General features: G+C 39.5%; 3 protein-coding genes across 4 annotated transcripts; 1 reads left to right on the top strand and 2 right to left on the bottom strand.

Annotated features, from left to right (window-relative positions):
* Positions 1–6,693: 6,693 nt before the first annotated feature.
* Positions 6,694–9,752, bottom strand: lg12h2orf68 (linkage group 12 C2orf68 homolog). Its single transcript, XM_085368290.1, has 4 exons — positions 9,607–9,752; positions 7,143–7,258; positions 6,903–7,045; positions 6,694–6,816 (listed from the first exon to the last, which is right to left on the bottom strand). Exons 1-4 carry the CDS (start codon positions 9,714–9,716, stop codon positions 6,694–6,696), a joined length of 492 nt encoding a protein of 163 aa, XP_085224416.1. The 5' UTR covers positions 9,717–9,752.
* Positions 9,753–10,106: 354 nt separating this feature from the next.
* usp39 (ubiquitin specific peptidase 39) lies at positions 10,107–15,263 on the top strand. The gene is made up of 12 exons (XM_085368537.1): positions 10,107–10,273; positions 10,570–10,648; positions 10,729–10,823; positions 10,909–11,045; positions 12,318–12,470; positions 12,560–12,785; positions 12,879–12,953; positions 13,300–13,367; positions 13,612–13,800; positions 14,548–14,690; positions 14,824–14,959; positions 15,087–15,263. Exons 1-12 carry the CDS (start codon positions 10,213–10,215, stop codon positions 15,261–15,263), a joined length of 1,539 nt encoding a protein of 512 aa, XP_085224663.1. The 5' UTR covers positions 10,107–10,212.
* A 414-nt stretch (positions 15,264–15,677) lies between these two features.
* On the bottom strand, positions 15,678–19,210 carry sftpbb (surfactant protein Bb). 2 transcript variants are annotated; one of them, XM_085368288.1, is made up of 11 exons: positions 19,080–19,210; positions 18,774–18,826; positions 18,584–18,661; positions 18,334–18,456; positions 18,068–18,187; positions 17,886–17,966; positions 17,615–17,798; positions 17,389–17,531; positions 17,110–17,190; positions 16,707–16,817; positions 15,678–16,137 (listed from the first exon to the last, which is right to left on the bottom strand). In XM_085368288.1, the coding sequence occupies exons 1-11, from the start codon at positions 19,129–19,131 to the stop codon at positions 16,093–16,095; spliced, it is 1,071 nt and encodes a 356-aa protein (XP_085224414.1). In that variant the 5' UTR covers positions 19,132–19,210; the 3' UTR covers positions 15,678–16,092. The 2 variants fall into 2 exon arrangements, with proteins under 2 accessions (XP_085224414.1, XP_085224415.1); XM_085368289.1 differs by having other exon boundaries at positions 18,584–18,658.
* Positions 19,211–21,186: the final 1,976 nt, after the last annotated feature.

Below are 21,186 nucleotides of genomic sequence, written 5' to 3'. Positions count from 1 at the left end.
TTTGATTTGTTACTAGCAGCTGTCAGAACAAGATAAAAGTCAGGTTATTTTCATGTGACTTGGAGCACAACCAACACCCTGGCTGAGCTTTTTAAGCTCAAATTGTAGCTGATAATTTGGTTATATGGTAGGTAGTGGGAATGGAGGAAGCTCCAAAGAGTAATTTGATCTGTGTACCCTCCCACCCTTCATGCACGCTACCAAGCAACAATGTGGTACCAGTTGTGGCAGGGCAGATAATACTAGGCACACCCAAAATGGTTTTGAGGGGGAAAAATACAAACATTTAAAGATAGTTTTAACAGTCAGGGCTGTACCAAGCAAAACTGACCTCATGTACACTCATCACGTTATGCTAATAGCTCCTTAAATTCTACATATTTCTGACAGAAAATCGAAGACTTTATACACACTGAGTCACATAAAAGCGAAGCCACTTGTACTGTTTCAAAACAGACTGAAAAACTTTGGGTATGCATACCTGTATAATAATAAAGATGGACAATAATGTGTCATGATCTGGTTACGGCAATAATGATGAATGAGGTTAAATAGCTGAGGTCAACCATCCAAAGCAATAAACAGTGAAGAAGACTGTGCAGGCAGGGTCTGCGGTAATGTGTGGCTGAAAGATGGCAGTGAAGGTTTACAAGATGGCTGGAAATCTGTGTGATTTTTATTTATTATTTATTTTTTCACCGTTTCTTTGCATATGCTTTGGGTGAATTTGTTTGAACTTCAAAACTGTTAAAACATTGCGGTGTCTTAATGGACTGACTAATGGTTTGCTCGATACCTTCCAAATAAGTGATCGTAATGTGTCTGAAATGTAAAAACAAATCCATGGTTGTGTAAGTACCGTAATGAGCAATGACCCTGAAGCAAATTCCAAACACTGCGATTTGAGCTTCAAAGGGGAACATGTGCCACCCTTTCTTAACCGAAGATAATATTTCCAGTTACATCTCAGAACTCATCGGTCACTTTGAAAAGGTTGAGCACCCGTTTCAGCTACATTTGAAGTTGTTAACCAGAGCAAAGCTTACAACAAATTGATGAGATCATAGTAATGATTAATAAATCGATAAAATGACATAAGATCCCAATTTAGCAGTTTGAAAGGTTTGCACAGATATTTCTTTTATTATCAAACACCCATGAAACTTTATGATGTGATATTTTAGTCATTTGTACTGTTGGCATTCTGTTGTGAAACATGTCATTGTTAGCATGCAACACAAGGTAATATGTTAATTACAGTTTTGTAATGAAAGCAATAAAAAGGCCAAATATGGTCTGAGAAGATTCTGTTGTCATTCCTAATCACACCAGAATGTCGGACAAGTTCGGGCAGTTCACACAGCTCGCTGCCAAAAGGAAATGGCAAACAACTGTTAAGAAAAATATTTGCCTCCGGAGACAGGTGTATGCAAAGAATTTAGACTGAGCCGCTTAAAATGTTTAAAGTTTAAAGTGAGAAAGGGTAAATGCAACCAAATAAACAATAAAAATGTCCCTTTGTTTGTTTAACCTCCTAGGACCTGGCGTCCACATATGTGGAAATCACATTTTTGGTTGTCTAGACCGAAATACAAAATTTTGCTCGACAAGGGCCTGATATCCACTTATGAGGACATTATACTGCCTATTTTATCAAAATTTAAAACAAATGTCCTCATATGTGGCTCTCATCAGGTTAAAGAAAAAAAAATCTGCTGATTCTTTGTTTTTACATACATTGGGTCTCAATATGCACAAATATAAAAAAATAAATAAAAATGCATGCCATGGAAGAGTTCGAGTCTTAGGAGGTTAAAGGTTAAGTTTCATTTTTATTTTGAAAAATTAACATAAAAAAATCACCTGCAGTTTAACCTGTCGATGACCTGCTGAGGGAACGTCACATTGAATGGAATATTATGCTGAGAACAGTTTTTCCTGTACTGAATGCTTCACTCCAAATCATGTAGATGTTTTATTGGCATAAAAGTCTGTGCAGACTGAGATCTAGTGAGTGTGATGCCATTTCAGTATAGGGAAGTGTCGTGTTACAAAAAAAACCAAAACAAAAAAACAGTTTAAAATGATAAGGGTTTAATGGACTGGTTCTTGTATGGAGCTTTTCTACTCTACTACGCACTATATACTACGACATCCCTCATTCAAACAATCAGTTTTTATTTGCTTTCTAGTTCATTCGCACACATTCACACTCCCATGATGGACCGCAACTTGGAGTTGAGCATCTTTTTCAAGGATACTTTGGCATGACTGTCAGCCAGGGATTGAAGCACCAACTTTTCAAGGTTCAAGGTTCTTTATTTGTCACATGCATAGTTATACAAGTATAACACACAGTGAAATGTAGCCTGACACGCTCCTCGACATGTGCACTTTTTGGTTAGTAGATGACCTGGTTAATCTCCTGAGATGATCTGAGTTTTGTGAGATGGCACGTTATCCTGGTGAAAGCAGCGATCAGAAGATGGGGACGCTATGGTCATAAAAGGATAGATATGGTCTCAACAATACTCAGGTAGGCCTCAGTTGGTACTAAGGAAATACACCCACACCATTACACCACCACCACCACCAGCCTGAACCACTTATACAGGCAGGATGGATCCATGCTGTCACGTTGTTACATTGAATTCTGACCATGCTTTTTGAATGTTGCAGCAAAAATCGAGACTCATCGAGGAGTTGAACAGGTATACCTAATGAAGTTGGGTGTGAGCATATTAATTTTTCTACTGCAAAGGTCAAACTTCAACTGAGAATTACTATATGCTGAGCAAGAGAAGCCTTACTGGAAATAACTTCTAGGAACCTCTCCCTTTCCCTTTTACGGAGGACTGGATGTACTTCTTGACTCTGAAATTTAGCCTTGCACATACAGTTACAGTCAAGTTCTGCTACTCGAGTAACATCACTAGACTTCTTGGACCCAAATTGTGGTTACTGGTCGTACTGCAGCAGCTGTGCATTTCCACTACAGCGCTCGACAGCTAAGCATCTATATTTAGCCGAATGTTAGTAGAGGGGAGCTCATACTTGAACAGCTTTGAATGGGCAAGAAGACTCACCACGGTAACAGCACCATGGTACCAACAGAGGCTGTTGCAACTGAAAAGCACTGAGAACTAATTAAAGGAAAAAGGCTTGGAAGCTTATTTTTCAAGAACAATGCACCACACACACACACTAAGCAGATCTTTTTCTTATGTAGCAACGTGCTGATAAAGCTTTAGCCTTTTATTGGTGGTTGACTTAAGCATGCTGCAAGTGGAATACAGTCATAGTGAGAAGGGCAGAGGCAGGTCAGCTGTTTAGTTGAGGTCACTGGCATTCACTGTCAGGATTAGATGACAGCTGATACAATATCTGTATGTGTTTGCTGTTGCTCTACTGTACTTTTGCAGAAAACTGGACTTCCTCCTCCAACTTTTCTGCACAAGATGTTCGCCTTAATTTAGCTTTAAACTGTTAACAAAGGGCGAAATAAAATGTGAACTTGCAAACCACAAGGGAACTCAAGAGTGCTTTGTTTTTTAGTTACACATTTATAGATGAGGCTTTTGTAACACATTTGTTTTTAAAACGAAAATGCATCGTCAGCTAGCAGTTCGTTTTTTTTTGTCACAGTATGTATTTCATGATTTGGCTGTTTAGAAAGACAGGTTATCTTCACAGTATCTTATACCGACAAAGTGCAGTTACAAAGGTACAGCAGATAACAAGGTAACTGTGAATCAAACTGAGTCATTGTCAGTTCCAAAGTTGTGCAATTGTGTTTTTGGGGGTGGTTGGAAGTTCTTTCGAAGTGTTATGACGTTGAGATTAAGTAACCCAGCCTCAATTCTCTGATCTGTTGTATAACATCCGTCTCCGAGACTGCTCCATTTGGTTGAGAAAAGTTCCCAAGCCAAATGCTAAACCTCAAATGCTGATCTCATTACAAATTTCAAGATGCGTTTTATTATAGTATATGATGGTATAAAGTTGGATTTCTATTTAGTTACAAGAACATCAAAAGCAAGAAAAAAAGAAGAGAAATTCAGACGCATGGTCAGGTGATGTGGCTCGAGGGTCTCGCTGTAATGATTTAGCCGGCAAAGTAAACAGAACTCTAAACTCCCCAAACATTGAGGGGTCAGATATTGGATGCTAGGTTTGACAATAGTGCTCTTGTTGACAATATTTCAGTTCAAGTGTTTAGTACTTCAGTAAATAAATCAAGACAAACAATGTGATGTAGGCCCTGATAGTAGAGAAGCTGAATGGCTGACTGATTTTGACATTGGGTCAGTATGTTTGTTAGTGGAGTGTATGAACATCTACTGTATGTAAAAAATAAAGACAATACAAACTTGCACATTCTTGCAAATAGAAACTGTATGTTTATGGTTTCTGGATTTTTCTTAATTTGTCTTTTTTTTTTTTTTTAATAATACAGCAGTGGATGGGAAAAGAGTCTAACCAGTGCTTTTTACCACAATGGCTAACCAATTGGTGCTTTGCTAAACTGCATAATTTCACCCCTTAAAAGCTTTTCACAGGCAGAATTAACGTACGGAAGAAAAGGTTTTGAGTTACATAATTTCTAATGATAAGCTACACTAAGGGTCGGGTATTGAATTGTGAGCTGTGATTGGGCCATTTCAGCCAACTGGAAATCTGTGTAACTTTAGATAATCTGCTGAGCAGCAGAGTAGCTACCCTGGGAATGTGTCTCCCTCCTTCAGTCACATGCTGCTTAAGAAATGAAAGCAAGCTGGAGGAGGGCGTTGACGGCATGAAGGGGAGTGTTTCGGTTCAGCCAATCAATTTGCACAGCCCACTCCTCCTTGACAAGGCTTTGTGTAATATTTGGCCCGCCCTGTGATCAGAGGATGAAGTTTGCATATCTTCATACGTCAATAAAAACAATGTAGTAATCTCCCACTATGGCGTGGCTCAACAGTTTATCTGTCTAAATGTCAAGTCAGTTTTGTATTTTTCCATAGCCAGGGAAGTGGAGCTTCCCATTTTCATTTTCGAGTTTGATAGGAGACAGACATTTTAACATGTGCATGCTATCGGCCTTTTAGGGGGACGGACCTTTTTTTCCTCGTTTTTTCTTGAATAACTGATAGACATCCGTTTTAAAATGAATCCTGTCGTAGCTGTCAGGTAGGGTCTTACGAATCATAGGAATTTGACTTGAGGCATTTTCACAATACATCACTAGCGAGTTCCAGCTTGCTTGGTTAAGTCAAAGTAGAAAAACAAATCATAAACTACTGCTCCAGGTAAAAAGGTGGGGAAAGAAATAACATAATAGTGGGAAAAAAGTTATACAAAAATCACAATTGCTTAAATAATATGAGAACAGGTACAACTTCACACAAACTAATCACTCCTTTTGGTCACAAGATGAACATCTGCTTTGTCACAGAAAACTCAAGTTCATATTTTAGAGCTCTGCATAGCAAAATATAAAACTGCCACTTGAAATCTGAACTCTACAAATTAAGAGTTTTTCCTGTGTATAGGAGGCTATATATTGTTGGACAAGCAGCCCCAATGAGATGAGATTTCTGACAAAGCAGAGGACAGAAGCTCTGACTGAGGTGCACAAAGATCCTGAAATGGATACAAACCTAAGGTGCTACTCCATGTACAGCAACTTGCCACCTAATTCTTCATAGCCCCTCAGAGGGGGAAATATTAGAACAATTCAAAGTGCCCTTTTTATGGAAACTAAACTGTTTAGTAGGTCTCTGTAGAAAAATGCATTCTTTATACAGAAGTACAGAGTAAAACCTGATTTAAACAGAAGGAAAACTACAGCAGAGGTCTGTGTGGTTATATGACTGATGCTGCCACCTGCTGAAAATGTGATGTGAAACATTTGTCAAATCAAAGTGATGCCGTATTTTTCTATGTTCCAGTATTATATTCATGTTTAAAATCAGAATCTCTGTCATATAAGATGATAAGGAAAAAAAAAAGTGGTGCTCAGCACCATAAAACTGGACAGCAATGCATGGCTTTTATACATTTTATATGTAAAGTGTCATTCTCAAAAAGATATTACAGTATCAAAAATAAGCCTCTCAACAATCCAAAATAAATCAGAGCACTGAAACCTACAGAACAGTTACCAACCCAACATCTACTAAACTCGGACTTCAAAACTAATTTCCCTCATTTCTTAAACACAGGATTGCTGACAGACCGATGATCAGCTTAAAACACTTCGCACAAAGAGTTCAAATCTTAATTTAACAAAACAGAATCTTTGTAAACACAAGAATCACAGGACATGGAGGACAACACTTTTAGGACTCTGTGCTGAAGAGTACCTGCTCTTTCTAAATGTAACTATTAAAAAAAAGTAACAATTTTAAAAATGTCCAGTCAACTTAAATGTGTCCTCAATATGTGAATCAGAGAATAACACAACTGTCCAAGGTCAAGAATTGCAATTAAACCTGAAAACAACTCCCAGCCATAAACTGTGCTCTTCCTTCTTGCGAAAAAAAAAGGCCTGAATACAAGTCTCCATGTTAGATCTCTGCTGACAGTCACTCTAAATGATCCTTCTTATACCCTTAATGCACAAGAGTGCTCTGGAGGAGTGCAGAACTGCAAACGAAGCATTACTCCTCTGTGTGTGGAGCTCCTTTATGGTCGTAATCTGTTGATTGCTCAGCGTTTGTCTCGCCTTTTATCAATTTCCTTTCGAATTCGAACCTTCAGAGCTGCCCGCATGGCTGCATCCAGGATGTTCTTCTCTGCAACACGTTCTACCACCTTCTCAGGCTTGTCTTCCTTCAGAAACAGAGGGCATTTAAAGGAATTACACACAGGAAATGACCAAAGAGCTGAAAACACCATAAAAAGAAATCGGCATTAACCTTGTGCACAAGGATGGATGTAATGGTACCAGAATCTGCTTCATATTCAAGCCAAAAGAGTTCAGTCCCACTGGCGTCAGTCTCTGTGCTTGATCCACTCTCGTTTTCTTCAGCATCAGCACCGGCCCCTGGCTCTGAACCATCTGAACAATGAGCGCACACACACACACACACACATTATCTTCCCGCTAATGGGTGCACAATCAGCACAAAAGTCAAGAGAAAGCACATCAGTCTTACGTCTTCTTCGAGGATGGTACACTTGCATGTCAGGTCGACGGGGTCTTCGAGGGGTTGTGGTGTGTCTCCGCCGCTGAAGCTCTTTGGCTTGCTTCACTTCTTTATCATAGTCATCTCTGGAGAAAGGGAATCAAAATTTTGTTAATGCAGAAAATATGACAACTTGGTTGTTCCATGGCATATGAATAAATAAATAATAAAAATAAAACCTAAATCAAGAACATGTAATAAACAATTTGTTCATTCAAAAAGAAAGAAAAGAAAAGATTAAGCCTCAGAAATATTTTTAACTCTTCCCTGTGATGCTCTCATTTTCATCTTACTGTTAATTTTACCTGGCTTTTTTTTTAATTACATGAAATTAATGCTAAAACAGCAGAATGAAACAACCGCATTTAGTAATAACCTGTCATGTGGACTACTATCAAAGTCACAGATTGCAGAATTCTCCATTTATTCAAACCCAAGCATTAATGGAGTAACACTGTTTTTTTAATTGTGATTTTTGACTTGACTAACCACTGTATACAGAGGTCACCTTTTAAATAAAATTGAAAGACACTGACAGCAAAATGCCCCTTTTTACCAGTCAGCCAGTCTTCAGCCAGTATTGAGAAGCTTAAATACAGGCTTGCAATGTAATTTGGGGATTTTCTTTGAACAGTCTTTTTGTGTGTGAAATGATTCATGGACATGATATCCATGCCTACATATGCATGTATGTAAATTTCTAACAGTTTGTTGTATAGTTCAGAAAATGCATTATGAAAGTAGGTCGTTCCTATGTAAATTTGGCACAAAAAGTAAGGTCCATTATTTCTTTCTTGTAACAATCCACCTTGCAAATAAATCTCATACCGTTGGAAGCCTTTTTATTTGCCCTTCAGTAGTCCCACATTTCTAAGGAAAATGCATTTTTCCTAACATATGCATTGAATGATCAGCAGAGGTGAGTATGGGGGTTTTGCCATGAAAAACCTGCTAAATCTTCTCAATACCAAACAGCCTATTCTGCTATTGACTCTTGTTTGGTGTTGTCTACTGAACTAGATGATTTAGGTCTTAAATTTTTTTTTAGCAATTTTTTAATCCAAGAAATATGGGGCTATGCATGCAGCAGTAACCATACGCAGCCTCAACAGCTTGGCATCTTCTACGCTGGTCACCGGTTTGGTCCACATCCAAGCTGATCACATAACTGTTCAACAGGGTCAGGACTTCAGGTAGGACATTCCATCCTCTTCACTCCCAAAGACCGGAGCTGAGGTGGTCCGCTCTGTTGTGGTGACCACCATTTGCAGAATCTCATCTCAATATCTCTTGCCTTGAGATTGGCTCAAATTTTGGCAAGCCTCGTTTTTCCACCAAAGGAGATGCTGCCCCACGTTATAACACTACCTCCACCAAAAGCTGCTACCCTATCAGTGCAGCAATCATCACAGTGTCCCAGTGCACATGTTGCCAACAGCAGCGCAAATTTGCCTGATGGTGAACAGCAGTCATGGCAAGCCTCCTGGCAGCCCTATGACCCTGGAGATTGGCCTTGGGAGTCTGGTCTGGATTTTCTGGGTAGAGCGCAGTCAGTCATACTGTTCTGCAAACCTTGACTGAAAATCTACAGAAGTCTGACTTCTGTTCCAAAGTGCTGACAGGGTGAAGAAACAGTCTTCTTATTGTGTCGTCTTCTTGGGATTCCCATTTCGTCGCCTGTCTGACATCCTGCGTCAAATAGAACTTGGCCCTTAATTTGGATAAGGTACTTGAAGTTGCCCTATTGGCACGTACCCTGTAAGGTCCACGATAACAGGTGGTGCTAATCCGGCAACAACCAGACACCTGACTGTCTGTATCCGGGGTACTAGAATCTCAAAACAAGAGTCAGTAGCAGAAAGAAACTGTTTAGGATTCACAGAGAAGATTTGCCAGGTTTTTTCATGGGCACATCCCACAAGTGGCACAATTTAAGAGGACATAAACAGACTTTACAGTGAAATATCACTTATTTTCAAAAGCCAAATACAGATTTTCCTTACCTTTTGTGCCAAGTTTACTTGCTATACTGAAATGCATTTCAAAGAAACCTACAAACAAAAACATTATAGAAGTGAAGTGATGTGTTTAATTGCTTTCCTAGTATTTTTTGGGGTCTGTCGTGTTTTCTGTCAAAAACAAGTTAAAAATGACCCCCCTTTTCACAGATGCACGCACTGATTGAACTCAGTTTTTTTCAGTATGCAGTTGTTCATCATTTTGCTTCTCAGCATCTTAAATCAAAACGAACTGGTCACCAGGCCTCTGCGACCTCCCCATATATTTTAGCTCCGAATGTAAAAGCGTGTATGTTAATAACAAGATAACATTCACTTAATCATAAAATTACTTTTCACTACTAATAACAACGATTATGTTTTTAGCTGAATGACCTATTGCACTAGCATACGCTAATAGCAGCTGAGGAACTCGCCTAGCAATCTGGTTCCTCCGGATATGGTGCAGGAAGCCGTGGCTCATATCCAAGCGGCCACCTGGTTTGTATTTCAGCTCGTGGACCCCCTCTTCTCTTAAAACATCCATTTCAGCAAACCGCTTCCAAACAAAGTCAGTATTTAAGCACTACTGATTGCAACAAGTCCCAATCAGAGCACTCTGAACGGTCAAAAAGCTATATAGCTACGGCTAACTAACGATAACATGTTGTCCAATTATAATGCTCCCTGAGTTAATAAAAATGTTATAACTAAATTGCACACCATAAACAAATACCCATACATGACAAACCTTTATATATATATTATATATATATATATATATATATAAAAGACAAACAAAGGTCCAGTTAGAGTTTAGAAGTTAGGCAAGTTATTATATTAGTTTTTGGTAAGTGATTAACAGCGTGTATAGCGTTAGTAGGTTTTTAAACTCCGGGTTAGGTTTTAGTTTGCTGCTCCACGGCTACAACGCACAATCGCCGCGAGTTTCGAGGCGCACCGTGTTTGACCCATTCATCACTCCCTCCAAATAACGTAAAGTTTTAGCTTCTCCATTGTTTTGACGCCGTCTCTCTGCTGCTATGGTTTCTTTGAAGCGTGAAAGAGAGGTGGATTTAGATGATGATGACAATGAAGACGGAGGTAAGTATATTCCTCAAACGTATGCCCTGTGTTTGGTTAGCAGTTAGCGTTGTTGTTAGCCAGTGGTGTGTTCGTTTTTTTTTACTGGCCTGTCCAGTAACGTATAGACGGATCAATAAGTGTCTCCACTGTGTGCTAAAAACAACGATACCCATCATCTTAAAGCACCCAGTGTTTGAAAACAAGCATACCTCACAACATTAAAGCTAAGCTAGTTAGCATGTTTAGCTCATTGCTTTGAAATGTTGGTACATGGTTTGGCTTGACATTTGTTCTTGGGCCACTTCACGTTGCAGTGGCAGCCAAAGTGGGACGAGGACATGCAGTAGAAGACCGAAGAAGCCGCCACTGTCCTTACCTTGACACCATAAACAGGTAGGCCGGAGTAGACTGTGTATTGCTATTAAAGCTGTATTCCACCTCTGCAGGTGAATTCACGTCTGTCAATCCTGCAGGAGTGTGCTGGACTTCGACTTTGAGAAACTCTGCTCCATCTCTCTCTCCCACATCAATGTCTACGCCTGCCTTATATGTGGGAAATACTTTCAAGGTAGGCAAATTGACATTTTAACTGGGGATCAGAGACCCTGTTGTATTTGTACTGATTTGTGTGGGTTTTGTTTTGTTTTTTGTAGGAAGAGGTCTGAAGTCTCACGCGTACACTCACAGCGTACAGTTTACCCATCATGTGTTCCTCAATCTGCATACACTCAAGTTTTACTGTCTGCCAGATAACTATGAGATCATTGATTCATCACTAGAAGATATCACAGTAAGTAAAGTAATGTTTTTCATACTAAAACTAAAATTCATGTAATCTCACTGGCCACTTTATAGGGTACACCTTATTACTACAGGTTTGGACCCCTTTTACCTTCAGAGCTTGCTTATTAATTCTTCATGGCAGAAATTCAACAAGGTGATTGAAAATTCCTCAGAGAAATTGGTCCATTTTGACATGATAGTGTCAGACAGTTGCTGCAGATTTGTCAGCTGCACATCCATGATGTGTGGCTCCTGTTTCATCACATCCCATTGCTTTGAAATCTGGTGACTGGAGGCAATTTGAGCATTTAAACTCACTGGACCGTATTCACTTATCTCTGTGATCAGGATAGACAGCATTAGCTACACCAGAGGGACAGCTCAGGTTGAGCAGTTTAGAGGTGAAGTTAGAGACAAGTCTGAGGGAGGTTTGGACATGTGCAGAGGAGGGATAAGGCATATACTGGGCTGTAATGAGAAGAGGTGAAATTGAGGCAGATGATCCGCTGTGATGCCACCTAATAGGAGCAGCCGAAAGAAGAAAAAGAATCTACAGTGTAAATATATATCTATGCTAAAGGTTAAATTACATTCAAAATATTTTGACTTTAGTGACTTTTTTTTAAGCTGAATTGAGTGAATAAATATCTTTCAGTCTGAATTGTGACTGGATTGACTGAAGAAGCACCAGTGTTTTCAGTCTGATATGATACTAACCATGTTCTGTTTGATTTTGTCATTATTTCTGAGCTCTGGCTTTGGAAGAGTTACCACAAACAGCTGATTTGCTTACATGCAGCAGACTGTGACAGCACTGAGCAGCTCCTTCAGTGGGAGACTGCGGCACCCACGGTGTGGGACGGAGAGATTTCGCAGGTCTTTCCTCCCCACTGCTGTCAGACGCCATAATAAAGACTTTAACTGATCAAGCAAACACATCCATACATATGCAATAATACTAAGTGCAATAATCCTTTCTGTCATCGTTGTATTTTTACTCAGTTGTATATAGTATTTGTATTTGTATTCTATTTTTATCTTATTGTATATTTATTTTATTCTACTGTATATAGTATTTTATTTTATTCTATTCTGTACAGTTGTGTACTGTATTTATTCTTATTGTATTCTAATTTTTGCCTCATAACTTTTGCACTGTCCACTTCCTGCTGTGACAAAACAAATTTCCCACGTGTGGGACTAATAAAGGTTATCTTATCTTATCTTATCTTATCTTATCTTATCTTATCTTATCTTATCTTATCTCTTCTCTCTACAGTACGTGCTGAAGCCAACTTTCACCAAGCAGCACATTGCGGGGCTGGACAAGCAGGGTAAACTGTACAGAGCCTATGACGGTACCACCTACTTACCGGGCATTGTAGGGCTCAACAACATCAAAGCCAATGACTATGCCAATGTGGTGTTACAGGTATGGATATCTACCACTCTAGATTTTATTAATTGTTGTACATTTTTTGAATAATATCCTCCCTTCTCATTTGTGTCTCTCTTTTCAAGGCTTTTTCTAATGTTCCACCTTTGCGAAATTACTTCCTGGAGGAGGAAAACTACAGAGGAATCCGCAGGCCCCCGGGAGACATCATGTTTCTCTTGGTGCAGAGGTTTGGTGAGCTGATGCGCAAACTTTGGAATCCAAGAAACTTTAAGGCCCATGTGTCGCCCCACGAGATGTTGCAGGCTGTAGTGTTGTGCAGCAAGAAGAACTTCCAGATTACAAAGCAAGGTATTGCTTTACATTCACTAAGTTGTACTTTCTGGGCTTAGGTAGGCTTTCAATACAGGTTTTGGTGCTAATTGATTGTTTTCTGTTCTGCAGGTGATGCTGTGGACTTCATGACGTGGTTCTTAAATGCCCTGCATGGTGCTCTCGGAGGCACAAAGAAGAAGCCATGTAAGTGGGAAAAAAATTGGATTTGACTCTTAAGTTTGGTTCTAATGCAGTAGTGCATCTTTAGCCTTCTGTTGTGATATTAAAAGCATCTTAAGGACTTTAAGGGTTAATTTAATTTGTATTTTTTTGATTCTCAAACCTTGGGTTTCATACAGAATCTGCAGTCTCTGCACAAAATCATATTGTGACTGTGCAGTGTGATGGACAAGCTCCGTGGACTATGACGTTTGCAGATGACATTGTGACTTGTAGTGAGAATGTAGAGCAGGTGGAAGAGATCACTTCGACGGTTCACCTCATTATGAGGCCACTAAACCTCCCTTTTCTTGCCCTTCTCCCCTCATAGCAATCATTACAAAAGCATTTCAAGGCTACATGCGGATCTTCTCCAAAAAACTCCCACACCCAGATTTGGTGAGTTTCTTGCTTGTGTTATAAGATAATTGTTTAACATATGGACCTGAATAAGTTTAGTAATAGAAAAACTTGACTTTATTTGTTACTTATTCAAATTCTTTTTAAGTTCTGCACTATTTAAGATTCAGTTCTTCTAAGAGTCCAATAGCATTTTACTATGTATTCTGTGAAAGTATATAACTCATTTCCTGTGAATTCAGTTGTTTATGTTTTGATGACTTTGATTTTTAAAATCTTACAGCCGCCAGAGGAAAAAGAGGCTCTGCTTACAACAGATGAGTATCAGGAGCAGATGTCTGAGTCTTCCTTTCTGTTTCTGACCCTTGACCTCCCAACTGCTCCACTGTACAAGGATGAAAAAGAGCAGCTTATAATCCCTCAGGTCCCTCTCTTTAACATCCTGGCCAAGTTCAATGGCAGCACAGAGAAGGTACCGATTCATTTTAATCCTACTGGCTTTGATAATCACTCTCACAAAGTAAAAGAGCTTGCAAATACTGCCATGTCAATATCGCAGTGGAGTGATCTGTACTACTGATGGCTGTGCAGTAATATAAAGTAGAAAGAAGGAAGTGCGCTGCGTATATCAAGCGCAGCATTATGCCCTCTAACATCCATGACGTAGCCACTGGGTTTAACAACTTTTATTGCAGAAAACCTGCAGTGATACAAAAGTTTGCATTGAAACTTAGGTTTTTACAGTCTATAAGCATTATTAGCTTTTCCGTTAATATCCACGAACTGGATATGTGGTGCAAAGCTTAGACATGTTTGTCTTGTTTTGCTCCTGGTTATTATTGCTTTGGTTCTTTGCAACCAAGCGTGATTTCTGTCTAGCATCATGAGAAGTTTCACCTTTCAGGCTGTTCTCTAGAATCCCTTTCCTTCCACGTCTGCCTCTACATCGACATTTCTCCTCAGGGCAGTCCTCGATGCTACAGCTAATGGCCATTCAGTCATGTGGTACAAATTGGTGTTGCATAAAAGTCCACTTAATTTGATTCAAAACAATCTCTTCCTCCAAAAAAAGAAAGAAAAATCTGTTGATAACATTAATTTTGAAAGGGTGTCTATTTTAATTGAAATTAGAGCATTTAAAGCTTAGTGTTACTTAGATGTGAGTTCTATTAATAATTGAACACTGAGAACAAATCTGTGTATTTTCCCTTAATTATAGGAATACAAAACCTACAAAGAGAATTTTCTCAAAAGGTTCCAGTTGACCAAACTGCCTCCGTACCTCATCTTTTGCATCAAAAGATTCACCAAGAACAACTTCTTTGTGGAAAAGAACCCCACAATTGTCAACTTCCCTATAACGTAAGTGCCATTCGTGTATTCAAAATGTAGCCTTGATCAAAGACATTATACTTACTGCGTGTTGTATCTCTTGTGTGTTCATTGTGTCTTCGGTTTAAATGACGGTATGTCGTCCCTTTGTGTAATTCAACAGAAATGTAGACCTTCGTGAATACTTGACAGAAGAAGCTCAAGCCACCGAGAAGAACACGACGTATGACCTCATTGCAAATGTAGTGCATGATGGGAAACCCACTGAGGGAGCGTACAGAATACATGTTCTGCATCATGTAAGCATCTAGAACTTTTTGGTACTGCTAATAGAATTAACCGAGCACGTTAATGCTTTTAGCCAAATTGATTTTGTAAACTGTGGCTTGTCTTAAACGGCATCCGTTTGTCTTTGTGTTTAATCAGGGAACTGGAAAGTGGTACGAGATGCAGGACCTGCAGGTGACTGACATCCTCCCTCAGATGATCACACTTTCAGAGGCTTACATCCAGGCAAGTCGACCACTCAGTTTTATGTGCAACATCCACAGTTTGAAGCAGACCATTGCATCTTCGGACTGTGATATTGACGACATGCGTTAATTGTTTAACAAGGAGTCCTTGTAGTTGACAGTGTGCTTTCTCCTCCCCTCTCAGATCTGGAAGAGGCAAGAAAGCAATGATGGAAGAAACAACCACATGGGGATTTAAAGTATTCCTCAGTGTGTGAATAACCAGAGGCTTTGTGATTGTCCTGGACATGAACTGGGTATTTATGTGTTTTAAAACAACAGAATGTTGAATGAGAGTGGCAAGAGAGCATCAGGGCATCCTTTACAACCACATGAAGCAAATGTCTGCTTGTTTTTTTTTTTCTTTTTTCCCCACAGTTTTATCTTTTTACTACTTGGAAGTTTCTAAATAAACCAGGTCCAGTACACATGTCTGTCTGCAGGTTACATTTTTTTACACCACACCTTTGATATAATTTAATACCATTTTTATTCATATGTGGTCATTTGCAACAGCAGTCAAGGCAAGATCAAATAATGTTACAGAAGCAGCAGCTGTGTCGATCAGTCAGTAGTTTCCATTATATTCTTAGAGCTCAGCGTGTGGCTTGCAGATTTTCACATTGATAATAACAGCTATTGTAATACACAGAATAAGACTTACTGTTCAGCCTTAAACTAATGTTTCAGAATGAACCCCAGCCTCAGTGGGACACTTCATGCAAACTGGAAACTTCATGTGTAACATTCATAAGGCTTATTGACTGGAATATGGAAAATTTACCCATAAAACAGCAACAATAACAAAAATGTAAAAAACAAACAATCAGTGCATCACAGGTAGAAAACATTTAACAGTTGATCAGTTTAATAAAAAGTAGGTCACTGTGTGCACAAGGCTGCAGTCAGTCTGGCAGGCTTCACTCATTCTTCTTCCACATGTATTTCTCACAGTAGGCTTGATTCTGCAGATTGAAAACACAAAGATCTGAAACAAACGTAGCGTCTCACAGAGTAGCAGTCTTCTTTGTGTATGTCAGAGGACAGGAGAAGACATAATTAAAAGACACATTCAATTAACTGGTGATTTTAACATTTAACCTGGGGTAGACCCCAACCTGACCAGTCTCAGTGGATGGAAATTGCTTGCTCTTCTGATCAGAGAGGACATTATGTTACATGTTTGCCACAACTAAAACTCAGGGCAGACTGAGCTGTCTTTCCATACAGATCCTGATATTTATATAAGGAGTATTACTGATGCAATCAATAAACATAAAAAACTCATCAATAGGCTAAATTATTAGAAAAGAGAGATTGGAAGACTCTTTAACAGATAGCAAGGGTTTATCAAATACACAGAAGAGTAAGAGCTGGGTCCAGCTGGCGATCTGAAGTGTTTTTCTTTAAGATGGGATGCATAACTTTAGGCAGCCAGTGGCAAAATCGATTTAATTGCTGTATATTTAGTTTTCACATGGATGTTCATGTCTTTTATCATTTCACACTACTAATAATAAAGAATTTCACGTACACCACACTCCTGAGCAGTTTCAGCATCTTTGCACCAGTAGCTTGGTCCCCAGGTACAACGATTCTTTCCCAGCGGTTCCAGCTGCTTCGAGGCCACACACAGATCAGCTCTCTGCAGGACAGATGGAAAGAAACATCATGAGAACATGAACAACACCTAAAGAATGACAGCTGCTCATGAGTGGTGCCATCAAGTGGTTACTTGTGTGTCTGTGATTGATATTGCCCTGACTGGAATGATTCACATCGTAAATTTGCAGATCAGTGCACGTTTGTGAAGGTTTTAGTTGCTGAATTTCTGTGTTGCTGCAGGCTGTGGTAAAAATTTGAATTAGTGCTGATACAGGCTCTATGTTGCTATTCAGATGTAAACCCATTGACAATAACCTTTAGTTTATTCTTACTTCACATGCATGAGGATATCCCATCTGGTTTCCCAAGACCTTCTGCAGCCGTGAGCCGTAGATACTGGTGAAGGCTTCACACTGAAAAGAGAATCAACAGTATTATCGTGCTGTGACACTTTAAAGACTCGAGCGAAAGTCCAGACAAGAAGCTGAATGATCGCATAAAAAGGTTGGAGAAATTTACCAAAAGGCTCACTGGCTTCAAGTGTTTTAAAGTTCCATATAATTTGTAAAGAGTGTTGTTCTAAGAGTACCACTGTTAGCTGAGAGTCAGACCTTAGGGATGGCGGTAGGGTGGATGTCACACACAGACTCCAGGAAAGCATAAGTTTGAGCTTCAGTGGCGTTGAGGCCCTGGTGTAGTCGGCTCAGCGCAGCCAGTATGCGGCATGACTCACAGTCTGATGGGAGGAACACCTCTGGAGAATCAGCAACAGTAGAGCATTAATTAGGTGAATGAGGAAGTGAGCCAGGTCCAGTCTATACATCAATAACGACAAACCTGGAACCGGCTGCTCATTGAACAGACAGAGGTGCAGAAGACTGCATATCGTGTGAGGTGCAGCAGAAGACAAAAGGAATTCGACAATCTCGACGCCATATTTATTGATGAAATCATCACACTGGTCCTTATAGTGCTTGGGTATAAGATCGCAGACCTCCCCCATGACCTTCTTTATAGCATCCTGCAGGGCAAGAAGGACAAGGCAGGGTTTACACGATGTGATGGATGGTACGGTTCTTTAAATGAACCAAAGTAAAGAAAAGATGACCTCAGTCATGTTTTTGGGCAGCAGATTCTCCAGCTTCTTGATGATAAACAAACACAGGGTGCAAACTGGGTTGAGCTCGTCCTGGAGAGAGAATTAGCCGATAAGAGGCCCATTTCATAAAATTCACAAAGGTTTCACTTCACTTTTCAATTTATATTCGACTTCTGCTTTCTCATACTGACATCTGTCTTTGTTCCTGTGGCCAGTGTATCTGTGCCAGCTGCATGGTGGGAGAGTTTCTGCACTTTCTCTTTCTCGTGAGGAGCACAAAGTCCAAAAGCTGCACAAAGCTCTCCTGGTTTCTACAAAAAAGCAAAAACAAAAAAAAAACAACAACCCCAAAACACAATATATCAAATATTTTACATCAAGTAAAAGGACTCTCAGAAGGCTTCAGTGTTTATGGTCTTCTTTCATAAAAAGAAGCCTCACTTGAGGTTAAACTCACCACGTGATCAGGGGTTTGATGCAGGATTTTGGGCAGGTAAGTCTTCACCTGTAAATCACACTCTGGCACCTGCTCTTCAGGGAGGCGGCGGCACAAAGCGTGCAAGCTTTCATATACGACTCCCTGCAAACGCATGGAGAGAAATATTACAAGGGTGTGGCGGCCACTTTATTTAATAAGCATTTCTTCAAGCCCAGTTCGTGTCGCGAGTAAAACAGTGAAGTGAAAGTAAAGTGAAACCGTTCTTTACCTTGGTATCGCTGCTGAAAATCATGTTGGCCGACAGCTGGATGATCTGGCTGCATTCTGGACAGATATCCAACGTCTGCTGAAGCCACAGTGACAAAATTGCTCAGTTTTCGCGCTTTCATGTTATGCAAACAGATACAGTTTTGTTTAGTTTTTTTTTTTTCAATACATGTGCTCTTTTCGAGGCTTACCAGAGATTTCTGCTTTATGAATGACAAAGGGTCAGTAATAAACCTGGAGTCTCCTTCAGTCAAAAGAGAAAAGAAACAGAAAACAAGACAGAAGATTGCAGGTAATGGCTTCAGCATCGGTTAGCATATAGTTACAACACTACAAGGGGGTTATACGTTTTCAATAAACAGCAACAACAGCCTGGTGTAAGTTTACATTATATATTGTATACAGTAGTGTATAACTGAATAATGAATAAATGTCGTCTGGTGGGGGGGCGCAGTGATGCAGACATTAATATGATTGTGAGTAAACGTCCATCTTACCGGGCCACAGGGACACCGCGAGGATCACGAGAACAAATCCAGATGCAGACATGGTTTAAGCAGCAGAGGACAACACAGATCGGATAATTTTGACTAGAAAAACATCGGTGCAGCTGTTTGGGTTGCAGCGGAAGTACAGATCGATCGTCTTTACCCTATCAGAACGTCATGCGCAATGCGCAGGCGCCTATGGACTATTAAAGGCCATACGCTTCAAATTAAATCTCTAAACTTCCTTAGTTATCTATTGCAGTGATAAATACAGGCTAAGAGTGGATAAACGAACATTTTCCGAGCCTTGGAGGCGCATGTCTTTTAGGGGTGTCTGGTATAAAAACTTGACGCTCTTGACATAACATGAAAAGCAGAAGGGAATTGAGAGTCAAGGCTCCTTCGCCAAGAACGTGGCCACTTTTTGAAGTTTTATTTCAGGTTGTCTGGAACCTCCACTATAATTCACTCGGTTCTTCCTGTGCCCATGCGCCATGCCTCATCAGATTCAGTTAGTGTCAAACAACACGTATCACGTGCCTCTACCTTGGCTCATGAAGAAATCTAAAATGACCACCAGATGGCAGCAGAGCTGAGTAAATGTATCTGAGCTGAGGCCGGAGGGCGACAGAGCACTTTAAGAACTTATTCTGTTGAATAAATTATTGTAATAATCGTAATAATTACGATATGTCATAGACCCGAAAATACTGCCACAAGACGTAAGATTTAAGATTTATAAAATATATAAAAGCTTTATTTTTTATTTCACAACTATCGTTTTATTTAGTTTAGGGATTTCAAGCAAAGGCTGAGTGGAGGTGACCTAGGACTACAAATCTGTCCACACCAATATACTACTACTACTACTACTACTAATAATAATGATAACTTTATTTATTAAGGCTTTATGTATAAAGCACTTTCAAACAAAGTGCTGAACAGTTATTGAAGATAAAAAAAAAGATAAAAATAAATAAATACAAGCAATACAGAAAAAACAATACAATTTAAAAAATGATAACAATTTAAAAACTAATGGGCATAAAACTAAGACACACACATATAAAATACACGCCACACTTAAAAAGGGATCTATACAAAATAATTAGCCTCTTCTAGTTACCCTGCAAATAAGAGCAATTCCTTATCATAATTGTGAATATTACATTATGAAACCTGCAAATGAAAAATAAAACAGTCAATTAGTTGTTTGGTTCTGGACCCTTTTAGAAGTCTGCCCGTGCAATGCTGACCACTCCACTGTTTGCTTATTCACCCATTGTGTTTTCAGCAACTTTGCAATGAAGATGGAGCCCTTCATGATTGCAGGGTTCAAAATATAGTAAAGCATAACTTACTAAACTAAACTTAATTATGTTTTCTGGGAGACTTATTGAAACAGGAAGTCATTTAAATAGAATTAGTCTGACAAAGTGAAGCAGGTTGAAAGATTTTAATAAGCAAGACCTGATGCCAGGATCTAAAGAATCACCTGAGAAATAAATTCAGTGACATCTATCAGTCTGCAAAGGGTTACAAAGCCATTTCTAAAGCTGTGGGATTCCAATTTTCATAAAAATTGAGGAAGACATACAGTGGGGCAAAAAAGTATTTAGTCAGCCACCGATTGTGCAAGTTCCCCCACCTAAAATGATGACAGAGGTCAGTAATTTGCACCAGAGGTACACTTCAACTGTGAGAGACAGAATGTGAAAAAAAAATCCTTGAATCCACATGGTAGGATTTGTAAAGAATTTATTCGTAAATTATGGTGGAAAATAAGTATTTGGTCACCTCAAACAAGGAAAATCTCTGGCTCTCACAGACCTGTAACGTCTTCTGTAAGAAGCTTTTCTGTCCCCCACTCGTTACCTGTATGAATGGCACCTGTTTGAACTCATCATCTGTATAAAAGACACCTGTCCACAGCCTCAAACAGTCAGACTCCAAACGCCGCCATGGCCAAGACCAAAGAGCTTTCGAAGGACACCAGGAAAAGTATTGTAGACCTGCACCAGACTGGGAAGAGTGAATCTACAATAGGCAAGCAGCTTGGTGTGAAAAAATCAACTGTGGGAGCAATCATCAGAAAATGGAAGACATACAAGACCAC

The sequence above is a fragment of the Diplotaxodon limnothrissa genome, linkage group LG12 (genome assembly GCF_057381915.1).
Source record: "Diplotaxodon limnothrissa isolate DT_005_m linkage group LG12, D_limnothrissa_male_GT1.1, whole genome shotgun sequence".
In the NCBI taxonomy this organism is placed as follows: Eukaryota; Metazoa; Chordata; class Actinopteri; order Cichliformes; family Cichlidae; genus Diplotaxodon; species Diplotaxodon limnothrissa.
The sequence above is the reverse complement of the archived record's forward strand: the minus strand, read 5'-3'. Positions and strand labels throughout refer to the sequence as shown.